The sequence below is a fragment of the Lycorma delicatula genome, chromosome 1 (assembly GCF_047948215.1).
Source record: "Lycorma delicatula isolate Av1 chromosome 1, ASM4794821v1, whole genome shotgun sequence".
NCBI classification, from domain to species: Eukaryota; Metazoa; Arthropoda; class Insecta; order Hemiptera; family Fulgoridae; genus Lycorma; species Lycorma delicatula.
The window spans coordinates 271,690,790-271,704,523 of record NC_134455.1 but is presented as its reverse complement, the minus strand read 5'-3'; the positions used below and the strand labels follow the sequence as shown (position 1 = coordinate 271,704,523).

The following is a 13,734-nucleotide window of genomic DNA, read 5'->3' as shown; positions in this document are numbered from 1 at the left end:
TAAGGGAGTAATTTGATGGGTTGCGTTTTATATAGGTCGCTGTATATGAATGATGAAGTGATCTTACCAGCTCATTGCTTTTCCTGTAAAAGCATCAATAAATAGTACATAAATCGTGTATTCCTTAAATCCAAAAAGAAGACTTGTTGCATTTTACCAGATATGTTCCACAAATGTACTTGCTGAAATACTCCATAAGAAATAATTCAAGTCTCCTCCAAAAATCCTTAAAAATCAGCTAACAGAGACGTTATGTTAAATTAGTTAAAAAGAGAAGACATTCCAAGTTCATGCATTACACAATTTTTATGTAAGAAGCACTACTCAAATTAGGCATATAAATGCAATAAGATTTCTACAAAATGTGTCATAAGTGTAAAGTAGGATGTTACACAAATTGTTTTGTCAAGTTTCATTTGTAAATCTCTTTCTTTATATTTTATTTATAGCTATATATATTTTTTTAATTTTCATTATTATTTACTATATTTATTTTTTATTGTGATGTACAAATTATTGTATTTATACAACATACTAAATTTATTTTCCTCAAATTGTGTTTTAGTAGATTAAATTTTAAATAAGAATTGTTATCAGTAATTTTTTTTAATTTTTAATATTTGTAAGAGTATTTTATGTTACAGTTTTTGTATTTTTGTTACAGTTTTATACGTTATCATTATTTATTATAGTATATTGTAAATGTGTAAAAACATATGTTTTCATTATAAAATTTACTTTTTAGTCAACTGAAAATCCTTGCCTGCTGTTTCTACTGCCTTTAATGGGACATCTTGTTAACAAAACCCATCCATAAAACAAATAAACCCATCTGTTCCTAGTACCTTATTATTGGACAACACTTTAATCAGTTGACTGCAGCTAATTTACAGTCTTTCACTAACATTTGTTGTATTTATGTGTATACTAAAAGGAAATAAATTAAAATTAAAAAAACTGAATTGTGGGAATCTATTAATAACTATTTAAAAAGAAACTGATTTCTTTTTGTAACTTAGTTATATAACATTCATTGATTCAAAAGGTTTTTGATGGTGTAGAATGTGTTAGTTTGCTTATTTATTTCTATCATTTTAATTTTAATAAATATTTTAACTGTTAATGTGCATTAAAATTTTTAACTACAGAGACAGACCAGAAACAAATAGTTTCTTAGTTGTAGCACTCAAACTTATAGAAAGTAATTTGCTTGTATACAACTGCACATTTTAAAAAGAATTAAAATGATGTTTGTATTTCTTAGTTTCAGTTATCTCCGCAGCAGTTACAAATGATACGAATGCAAGTCCAGGGTGGGCACAATCAGCCAATCATAATTCAGGCTGCAGCTCCAGCACAAGCACAGTTAATTCAGGTAAAAAGAGATATGACAGACAGACCAAACATCTTTTTATTTATTTGTTTTTCATTTTCAGTAAAAGGTTTTTCTGTTCTGTCCTTTTTTTTTGTCTTCAGTCATTTGATTGGTTTGATGCAGCTCTCCAAGATTCCCTATCTAGTGCTAGTCGTTTCATTTCAGTAATACCCTCTACATCCTACAATCTTAACAATTTGTTTTACATATTCCAAACATGGCCTGCCTACACAATTTTTCCCTTCTCCCTGTCCTTCCAATATTAAAGCGAATATTCCAGGATGCCTTAGTATGTGGCTTATAAGTCTGTCTCTTCTTTTAACTATATTTTTCCAAATGCTTCTTTCTTCATCTATTTGCCGCAATACCTATTCATTTGTCACTTTATCCTCCCATCTGATTTTTAACATTCTCCTAGAGCACCACATTTCAAAAGCTTCTAATCTTTTCTTCTCAGATACTCCGATTGTCCAAGTTTCACTTCCATATAAAGCGACACTCCAAACATACACTTTCAAAAATCTTTTTCTGACATTTAAATTAATTTTTGATGTAAACAAATTATATTTCTTACTGAAGGCTCGTTTAGCTTGTGCTATTCGGCATTTTATATCGCTCCTGCTTCGTCCATCTTTAGTAATTCTACTTCCCAAATAACAAAATTCTTCTACCTTCATAATCTTTTCTCCTCCTATTTTCACATTCAGTGGTCCATCTTTGTTATTTCTACTACATTCCAGTACTTTTGTTTTGTTCTTGTTTATTTTCATGCGATAGTTCTTGCATAGGACTTCATCTATGCCGTTCATTGTTTCTTCTAAATCCTTTTTACTCTTGGCTAGAACTACTATATCATCAGCAAATCGTAGCATCTTTATCTTTTCACCTTGTACTGTTACTCTGAATCTAAATTGTTCTTTAACATCATTAACTGCTAGTTCCATGTAAAGATTAAAAAGTAACGGAGATAGGGAACATCCTTGTCGGACTCCCTTTCTTATTACGGCTTCTTTCTTATGTTCTTCAATTGTTACTGTTGCTGTTTGGTTCCTGTACATGTTAGCAATTGTTCTTCTATCTCATTATTTGAACCCTAATTTTTTTAAAATGCTGAACATTTTATTCCAGTCTACATTATCGAATGCCTTTTCTAGGTCTATAAATGCCAAATATGTTGGTTTGTTTTTCTTTAAGCTTCCTTCTACTATTAATCTGAGGCCTAAAATTGCTTCCCTTGTCCCTATACTTTTCCTGAAACCAAATTGGTCTTCTTCTAACACTTCCTCCACTCTCCTCTCAATTCTTCTGTATAGAATTCTAGTTAAGATTTTTGATGCATTTAGTTTTATAAAATAATAATGCACCCTTAAGTGAAACTGGAAGAATAGCTTTGTTGATGATGAATACAGGTACAGTGAGTGAGATTATAAAAAACTTTACAAAATACTTGGTAAGGTCTAAATTTCTTGTATTAAAAACAGCTGTTATTTAATTTTTACAATTTCATAACATTTCTCTGAAGTTTTATTCTGTTTTGTTTTTAATAATAAAAGTTGATTTTCTTTGTGTTTCATATACTTCATTGCATAAATTTTCTTAGAATTAAATTCTCAGTAAGTTTTGATAATAAAATTTATACATTTATTATTCATTTAACAAAGTTAACCTAAAGAAAATGTGTTTTTCATCACTTAATTTCTCTATTTTATCTAGGTTATCATTAAAACTGGAAGATACAGTTCTACGACTTGTTTTATTTAGTTTTTTAGGCTAAAAAACAAAAGAAACCGTCAGTTTATGTGATGCTTAAAAATTTCAGTATACCACATTTCCCCTGGGAAACTGAAATCCAGGTGAAACTTTTCACTAGTCATAACTCAATAACAAAGTGTTTTCAGATCTGTTTGTATGAATGTTTTTCCTTATTTAAAACTCTAGAATCATTTCCCAAATCAATTCCTTCTCATGAATGACTCTGTATACTTTAATATTCTGTTTATCTTAGTTCGTATATGAAAATATTACTCCATATACTTGCAGTTGTGCATTGAAATTTCTTTTAATAATGATACAAATAATTTTAATCATACTTTTATCTGGAAAGTCTCTGGTTTGAAACTCCATCAAAGGTGTTTTTAATATATTTCCAAAATGTCCATTCGATATTCTCAAAAACTAGTTTTAAGCTTATTAGTGAATTTAATTGTAATAAAAACTTTTTTTATATTGAATCCAAAAAAATTAAAATTAATTTTAAAAAAATTGTACTCCCCCAATACAATTTTTGAAACCTATTATTTTTAAAGTTGGCATCAAACTCAACAATTTTGTAGTTTGAATCTCCTGCGCTCATAATTTTATAACCCATATACAGTGTACTTGTAATTCATTTAAAATCTGGCGCCAGTTTCAAAGAATTTATTTTAAGGAACTTAGGAAAAATTATTTTTTCCTTTTCAGTGCAGTTTGTTTTTAAGATTTATTTTATTTTTTATATTTTGGAGTCGGTTTAATGGTTTTTTAAGTTATTTTACTTTTTTTACTTTTGTGACTTTGTTGAAGCTGAAACACACCTACAGCACAATTGTTCATAAGAGAAGAGTATGTTTTCTGAAACAGACCAAGATCAGTTTCTGCCAATTATTTTTTTTCTATTTGTCTAAAGCAATTAAACAGTGGAATGGGGCCACTGTTAACAACTCATCTATCGTTAACAGAAGAATCATCAAAATCGAATCTTCTGATTAAAAGTCATGCCCAGACAAACATAAAAAATATAAATGAGTTGAATTGATATCTTCCTCCTTTTTGAAGTCAGTTAAAAATTATGGAAATTTTAGTAGTGCATGTTGAACATAGTATCTTTCTTTAAGCTGTACTGTTATAATACACAAATTACAAGGCACTAAACTTTATAAAGGCAAAATTGTTTATTCAAAAGACCAAGTGTATGTTGTTCTAAGTCAAGTAAAGAACTTAGAAGGTTTAGCTTTGTGTGATTTGGACTATAGCAAAATACCAAATAAACCATATCACTCCAAATGTTTTCCTACTATGCCAGCACCTCGTTGCTATGTTCAAAAAGACATTCAGAAAGGCATTCAACATGGCTTGGTGACATGGTATTCTACGCACTCTCAAAGAATGGGCAGTCAAGGAAAATATGCTTGCTTTTATTAGGGATTTCTTAAATGACTGAACTTTCCGTGTCCATATTGGGGATTCTCTCTCAGGTAGCGTCATCCTGGAGAACCACAAGGAAGTGTATGGAGTGTATTAAGTGCCACTTTATTTTCTATAGCCATCAACAGTATTGCTAAATATGTGCAGGTGCCTGTTTCATGATCTTTGTTTGTTAAATATAATAATAATATTGCCATGTACATGGCAAAATAATATAATTTTGCTGTGTATATTGCATTCCGTTCAACAGCCACAGCTAAGAGACTACTTCAGAACACTATATCTTGCCTTGAAGCTTGGTCCAAGGTTACCAGCTTCACATTTTCACCTGAGAAAACAAAATGAGTACTCTTTTCTCACCTGCGAACCCCTTTATTCTTTGAGCCTAGTTGATTGAGGGTCCCGGTTGGCTCTACAGCCGGGACCCTTACTCGTTTCCGTGCTGCGACTGTTTATTTGGCAGTCCCTGTGGAAATGGCACTTCAGGCAGTAAAGACACCATGGTACCAAGCTGCTTCTACGTCGAGTTGCTTTGTCATTTGTTCTAGCAATGGAAGTATCCAGTTGAACCTCACCTACTCAATCCAGCGAGCTCTGCCCACAACTAACATGAATTTTGTGAGTACTCTTTAACATTGGAGCTTGGATCTCCTGTTCATCTGCTTCAATGATGATGGCCCGATGCAGCAGGTCGTCAGTATAATGGATGGTTGCCACTTGCAGCGAAAGTCGAATCTGGGGTTTGAGCTACACCAGCAATATTGGTAGGAAGGCAACTTCACTATCAGGAGCTAGTCAGTGAATGAGTTCCCTCTTCTGCAACAGGAAAAGCTCCGCCGATTCATCAGCTCCTGGCATTTGTCTATAAAGTTGAGACCAAAGCTTGGCAGTAGTCTGTGGGCGATTATATTGATGCCGAAATCAGCCAATGAACTCTGACCAATCAAGGACAGAGCCTCTCCTTTCAGCTGTCCTTTGGCGTACTCGATCCATTGCTCAACAGGCATCCTCTGTTCTTGTAGCTGAGTTTGTAGATGAGAAAGAAACAGTTCTGGGTTCTCATGTATTAGGCTGCTGAAGGTTGCTGTTATTACCAGGGGAAATGCTGCATGGATGCCTGCAACCAGGCAGTCAGTGTTGTTGGGCGCCTTGTGTATTGGTCTGTCAGCTAACATGTGGTCAGCAGAGGCATAGCTAAATCCAGTCTTCTTGTCCAGAGGATCTTCACCCCTCGTTGGGTGCCACTTGTCACCAAATGGCTTTGACAGCACGGGCACTTTATAACCTTGTGGTAGCCCTGAAAAGTGCGGTTTTTTCACCAGTTTGCTTCAATGGCTCGTTGTAATTTCTAAACTTGTGATAGCCCTGAAAAGGGCCATTTTAACGCAAAAGGGCTTGTGCTAGCGCATACTTTACTGTGCTCCCACTGACATCTGAGCTGCTACCATTGCTGTCCACTGATATTAAGTTAGGTATATATGCGGTAACAATATATATATTTATTTCACTTTCTTGTGGGCACGATAACTGCTGTCATTTTGTCCCAGTTACTTTCAAATTGATACATAAAATATAACGACCCAAAATCTCGGTCGAGTTGTTAATGGGCAAAATCAGACCATGGGGGGGCTTTTTAGAAAAAATAAATTATTGCTATAACTTTCTTATTGAGTAAAATAATAATCCATTTAAAGATACTGTTATTCTTTGGATAAGGGCTTAAAACTTTAGTAAAGTAAAGTAAAAGTAAAGTCTTTTGATATCACTAACCATTGGCCCATGGGGTGGAAAAAATGGGATTTCGAAGATAAAAAAATAATGCCTCCCTTAATAGGCACAGTATCGAATCTGTTTAAAGTGGCCATTAGTCCTCTAAACATTACCTAAAACTTTTGTCAGAAACAATTTTTGATATGACCAACCCTTATGACAAGGGATGACCAAAATATTGCTGGAATTGTAAGAAGATGGGTTTAAACATGCATGAAGCTATTGTATGCTACATATGTGAAACTTTTTTCACATGCAATCATTGTCATATTGAGTAAATTTGAAGTTTTTCTTAACTTTAAAGTGGAAATCTTTTTTATCCCCTATTTAGAACCAGTGAAATCTATCTTTGCTTTCTGGCATGCCAAAAGGGAATTTTTTTTATTCTGCTGTACTTGCAATGTTTTTCTCTTCATTAATTTTTACCTATTTCATATTTGATTTTTTTTAAAAACAATTAATTTTCTACTTTAGTAAATCAGTACATTACTTATTTTTTTGAAAAAAAAAATTTTCTCATTTAGTTAATCATTACGTTATTATTATTATTTTCCTGGTTGTAGCTGTATTGCTACTGTATCAGAGCACAGCTATAAAGGGGAAGTGTAACTATCAGCCAAAATTTTGGGGATCATGGTCGTTACAAATGTCAAAGTTTCAAGATCCCCTTTGCTGAAAAAACATTAAAAAAATAATAATATTTCCTGAAGATGTAGCTACATTATGTTGTGTATTGGCATGTATTTTAATTAATATCTCCTAACTGGCTCAACATAAATTGTTCGAAAATGGCTCAAAAAAGTTCTACTTAGTGAAATCTTGATTATAATTAAAACTGAGAGAAATTTTGCAATTTTTAATTTTTTGTATAGTGGTCATAGAAAACTGAGCATAGAAAAATGAATTCAAAGAAATTACTTATTAAGCTATTTAAATTCGAAGGTTTTAAGTCGATACTATTAAGAGTTGGGGGATATTCAACATTATTTCAAATGTTAACAGTTTTTCTCATATCCATAAAACCCATATATATATATATATATATATATATACTATCTTTGGTCTGATTTTCAATCCCATCCCAAGGAGACACCACATATTTTTTTTTTTAATATATTTATTTTTTTTTTAGCCTTGTTGAATAACATTGAACCAAATCTTATTGAAGCAAATAATTATTCTGGTAAATGAACTTTTAAGCCCCCCAAAAACAGTGAACTGAAAAATTCACTTGAAATATAAATTTTTGTAAAGTTTAATTTTCATGAATAAAAATCTAACTGTACTGCATAAATGTAGTCGACATGGGAATTTAAAAAAAAAAAAAACATTGGTCTTTTGAAACTTGATTTAAGAATTAAAAAAAGATTGAATTTTGTATAATTTTTGATACTTTATCTGTTTTTCAAGTTGCAGCTTTTATTAAAAATATTATATGAATTAGTAGTCGATTAAGGGGGTCAAATAGACTCAGATTTTTTTACGGGAAATTTTTTTATATATTTTTCACAACAGTATTCTAAATAATGCATAATTAACACATTAATACTGAAAAAACTTTTATGGCATGTTTGAAAAAATCTATCAAGGATTAATCCAGGAAAGTTATGCAACCCTTTTCCAGCATTTTTTGTGTTTGTGATGAATTGGATTGAGGTAGTCATAAATTGTATCATATGACCTAATAGATTGTGGCCTAATAAATGCCAGTATGGCATCATTCTGCTACTGTCCTTTTTTAATCACAAATAAAAATATAATAGTTTATTTCCCAATTTGTTTGTACTACTCTTTTGTGAAAGAGAATAAGTTTTATTCTGGTTTGTACCATGTTTAAATAATAATTTCTGTTTAATTGTAATAACATTTACTTCATAATCATTTTATTTAGAATACTTTCTATTCTTCTCAAATGTATATTTTCATAAAACTTTAAATGAAATTTTTTTATGTATTTTCTATAACTTAATATATCAACTTGGTTTAAAACATATTTTTTTTTTTTTAAGTTTTGCAGTTCGGGGTCCATGTGAAACAACATTTTGCATTCATTTCTCTTTCTTCTGGGCGTTCTTTTCCTGGTCTTCCAATAAAATTCTTTCACTTTGTTTTTGCCTTCTGATTTCTGACTAGATGTTGTTGGTTTCTTTTTTTCTCTTTCTCGTTAAAACACTTTAAATTTTGTACCAGTTTTCTGAACATTATTCTATATTGTACTATACCTCATAGGTCTTTTTGAACTACTGAGGTTCATTGATTTCTATTCTTTTACTTGTAAATGAGGTCGAAAATCGGTTTTGTGAGCCTGTCATCATTCATTCTCATAAGCTGGCCAAAGATTTTCTGTACTTTTCTGATGGAATCTATTATATTTGTAAATATAATATATTATAATTATGTAAATATATATATTTATATTATGCAAATATAATATATTCATTATATTTGTAAAATGTTTTATTATATCTTGAACATTTATTTGTTTTTATCTATTTTTTATTATTGGTCCTAGGATTTTCTCAAGATTTTTCGTTCTTTTTTTTTATTGTAATTATTTCACCTTGTTTCAAACTGAAGATGAATTTTGATGCGTACAAGCCTTCTGGTTTGATTACAGTAATATAATGTCTAATTTTGGCTTTTATTTAAATGTACTTTCTGCTATAAATACTTTTGTTAGTTGGTAGTCCAGTTCCATTTTTCTTGTTATTGTTTTATCAGCTTATTTATCTAAACCATTAATGAAGATTATTTCTTCCAGATATCTATATTTATTGTTAATTTTTCTGTAACTTTTATTTAGGGACTTGGGGGGGGGAATCTTTGATGTTGGCTGTGAATTCTGTCTTTTTGGAGGAAGCTTTTAGCCCTACCTTCTCACCAATTTCTTTTAGATAATGTATACTACTGCTATCTTGAGATTTTCCGAGAAAATTACAGAATCATTAGCAAAAGCTAGGCAATTAATTACAACTCCTTTCAGTTTCAGACCGAATTTTATTTGCTGGTGTGTTCAAATTTCTTTCATCTTTTCCCCATTCCTTTATTTCTTTTTTTTTTATTATTTCTCTATATTTTTTTATCAAATAGATTTTTTGTAAAATTTCTTTCTAGATTTGTCAATAATATTGATTTACATATGTCACTTAATTTTCAAAATTCTGTTATTTTTATTAGTTTTACTTTATGTTTTTTTTTAATCTTATTAAAATATAAAATTTAATCTTTTATTTAAATGTACTTTCTGCTATAAATACTTTTGTTAGTTGGTAGTCCAGTTCCATTTTTCTTGTTATTGTTTTATCAGCTTATTTATCTAAACCATTAATGAAGATTATTTCTTCCAGATATCTATATTTATTGTTAATTTTTCTGTAACTTTTATTTAGGGACTTGGGGGGAATCTTTGATGTTGGTTGTGAATTCTGTCTTTTTGGAGGAAGCTTTTAGCCCTACCTTCTCACCAATTTCTTTTAGATAATTTACTTGTACTACTGCTATCTTGAGATTTTCCGAGAAAATTACAGAATCATTAGCAAAAGCTAGGCAATTAATTACAACTCCTTTCAGTTTCAGACCGAATTTTATTTGCTGGTGTGTTCAAATTTCTTTCATCTTTTCCCCATTCCTTTATTTCTTTTTTTTTTATTATTTCTCTATATTTTTTTATCAAATAGATTTTTTGTAAAATTTCTTTCTAGATTTGTCAATAATATTGATTTACATGTCACTTAATTTTCAAAATTCTGTTATTTTTATTAGTTTTACTTTATGTTTTTTTTTAATCTTATATTACTACTGTAGTGTAACTAGAGGTTTAAGAGTCAGGCATTCAGTATCCATATAGTTCCGACCATTGACTTTATATCTAAAATTTTAAGTTAATGTCATTTTATCTAATATATTCTAGAATAAATGTAAATAGATTATTGAGACAAGTTTATATTTATACCAAAGGAAAGCTGCAAAACTATACCATCTCATGTTTCAAATATGCTTACTAGGGTAGTTTACAGGCATGTAGAATGTGTTATAAAAGCTGTATTACATGATGACCCAGTTTAGTTTTTAGAATGAACATAGGTTTAAAAGGTTGGCCATTCAGGCTTTCAAGATTAATTTTAGTAAGCAGCTTTATGAAGAATAAATCCACCTGCATGGGATTTGTAAATGTAGAGAATCATTTGATAATGTAAGATGGAATAAATATTTAAAATTAAAAAAAAAAATCACTAAAATTCGAGGAGAGAAGAATTATTTACAGTCTATACCAGTGATTCTCAAACTGCGCTGTGGCCTCTTCATAGGGGCACCGCAAAATATTGTAAAAACTTCATAATTAATTGAATCAAAACATTTACATTTGGCCTAACTAAACAAATAACAAAGTGAAATGCCAAAAATATCTAGATTTTTTGTGTGGTTTGTTTTTACTTGACCATATTTATATAAAAGTAAATTCACCGGTACAGAATATTCTAACGAACACGAGCCGACAATGCTGTGCCTTCTCTATCGCACCATGCGATCGTGCTAGACTCGTCGAGGTACATAGAGCCTTCGCAACAGCCTTCCAGACTGTTCTGGAAGATCTTGCGGAAAGCATATAAGCGGGCATTGCTGGCTCGATTCAGTCAGTCGGTTTATAATTTAAGTCTAATGAATTAAACTCAGTGCTTCACATAAATAAACAGTGATATAAATTAGTTTATGTAGTATAGTTAGTGTTATATTACTTCTTGTTTGTTGTCTTTGATAAATAATTTTGTGATTTTTTGCTCTTGTATCTTTAATGATGGACCGATTTTTGAACAGTAATACATTTAATAGTGCAGTTAAAGAAAGTATGTCTTCAACCAGTGGTCCAACTGTGAAGAAACGAAAATATCATGAATATGATGATGGTAATTTAGAGTTTGGTTTTATGTCAATAGTAATTAATGGTGAAAAGAAACCACAATGTGAATTGTGTATGAAATTTTTGGCAGCGAAGAGTATGCTTCCAAGTAAATTGAAGCGCCATTTAGAAGCTAATCACCACATCATGATTGGCAAACCTTGTGATTTTTTTGCCAGGAAGTTAAAAAACTTTTTTTAAGACTGCATCAATACCAAACAACCCTTTGCTAGAATAAGGTGGCTTACAGAATCGCGAAATATAAAAAACCTCATACCCTTGCAGAAGAACTTATACTACCAGTTGCTGTAGATATGGTGAACATCATGGTTATTGAGTCCGCTGGAAAGCTGCTTTTAAAAGTGCCTTTGTCCAATAACACAATTAGTCGGAGAATGCAACATGTGGCAGAGAATATCAATGATCAATTAATTGAAAAAATTAAAGGAGTGGAATTTGGATTGCAGCTAGATGATGCTATAGATAATAATAAGGATGCTCATTTGATACGCTTCATACGGTTTATAGATGGTAATATAATATTAAAGAAGACTTCTGTTTGGAAAAATATCATTGCAGGAGTGAAAGCTCAGGATGTTTTCAGATTCTTGATACATTCATACCTGAAAATAATTTGAATTGGCCTAAGTCCGGTGATGTCTGTACTGATGGAGCTTTCTCCTTGTCTGGTTGCTGTGGAGGATTACAGACACTTATTTGAAGGAAATCACCAAGTGCACTGTGAACCCATTGCATTATTCAGGCACTTGCGTCAAAGCATCTGAGTCCTGCACTGAATCAGATGTTAGAATGTGTGGTGAATGTGGTAAATTTTACAAAATCTTATCCATTGAAAGCAAGGTTTTTTAAAAAACTGTGTGAGGATGTAGGAGCCGAACACTCGTCTTTGTTGTACTATAATAGTGCACGATGGCTCTCTCATGGTAATGTTTTATCACGCACCTTTGAATTGCAACAAGAAATTTTTATTTTCCTTAAAGAGGAAGGATACAAAGAGAAGATTTTGCTGATGCTGATTTTATAATAAAACTGACATATTTATGCAACATTTTTAAAAAGCTGAATTCCCTTAAACTCTCTCTGCAGGGAAAAACATGCACCTTTTGAAGTCAATGAAAAAAATATCAACTGTTATATAAAAACTCCAACTATGGAGAAGAAAATTGAATGAAGATGCAGGCAAAAATGGTTTTTTGATATTGCAGCAATTTTTAATGTCAAATGAACTTGATCTTTCTCAAGATATAAAACCATGTTTGAAGGACACTTATCACGGTTAAGTATCTGGTTTTAGAAATACTTTCAAAATGAAAATTTCGATAGGTTTGCATGGATTCTAGATCCATTTAACATTAGTGCTCTCTCTGAATTTACTTCTGCAGAAGAACAGAATCTTATCAAGTTATCTTGCAACAACAGTTTGAAAGCATAATTTGACAGCATGGTATTGATAGAATATTGGATTTCAATAAAAGATGAATATCCCCTTGTAAGTCATAAGACTCAGAGAATTTTAATTCTATTTTCAACATCATATTTGTGCGAAGCTGGGTTTTCAGCAGTCGCTGTAATAAAAAGCAAGTATAGAGCAAAAATCAACGTGGAAAAGGAAATGAGAGTGGCCATTGTCCATTTTAATTCCATGATTTGAGAAAATGTGCAATGGTTTTCAGTCTCATTTATCACATAAATTATTAATTTAATGTTAATAAAGTAAAAAAAAAAAAATGTTAAATAATGAAGATACACAAGTTTTATTTATTTTTATCTCTTACTTACGAGTAGTCATACTTTTACTTAGGGTAGGACGCCATGGAAAAATTTTAATTGAAAAAGGGTGCCACGACTTGGAAAAGTTTGAGAACTACTGGTCTATGCTATACCCAGACTGCAGTTGTAAGAATAAAAGATGAAGAAAGGCAAGCTGTGGTTCTAAAAGAAGTGAGATAATATAGTTTATACCACTTCCATTGCAGTTTGTGCTTTGGAAAAAGCAATACAGAAATTGAATGACTAGTTTGTGAGTGGAATAACTATCCAAGGTGAAAAAATAGACATTAAGATTTGTTGATGACATTGTTCTTTTGACAGAAATGTAAGATTACTTAGAAGAAATTCTGAATGGCATGTAAATTTGAAATGAAGATGTCTGTCTTTAGATGAATAGGAGACAAGATAATTTGTTTGACTTATTGAGACAAACAATTACCTTTTTTTTTTGTTTTGTTAACGATGAGTCTGAGAAATGCCATTTATGTACCCCCACACAAGTGGGGGCATCTCGGACTCGCACATAGGTTAAAATCCTATGTGTACCTGCACCCCACCAACTAAAACTTCTCTCTCCCCCTGGCTCCCACCCTTACTGGTATAGCTTAAGCAAGCATTATGTCTGGAAAGATGCAGTAACATACCCATACACTCATTCATATACCATGTATACTCAATAATGCATACGTTACTCACAAAATGAACAGTATAGTATACT

At 31.3% G+C, this 13,734-nt stretch overlaps 1 protein-coding gene across 2 annotated transcripts in view; it reads left to right on the top strand.

The window, feature by feature from the left end:
• The window catches only part of Nf-YC (nuclear factor Y-box C), a 107,889-nt gene that overhangs the window by 82,207 nt on the left and 11,948 nt on the right, over positions 1-13,734 (top strand). For both annotated transcript variants that reach the window (XR_012758062.1, XM_075377668.1), the window contains one exon: positions 1,265-1,375. Coding sequence is in view for 1 of the 2 variants with exons in the window: in XM_075377668.1 (XP_075233783.1) it covers positions 1,265-1,375 (111 nt within the window). In the remaining variant the exon portion in view is untranslated. Of the gene's footprint in view, positions 1-1,264; positions 1,376-13,734 lie in introns of those variants that run through there.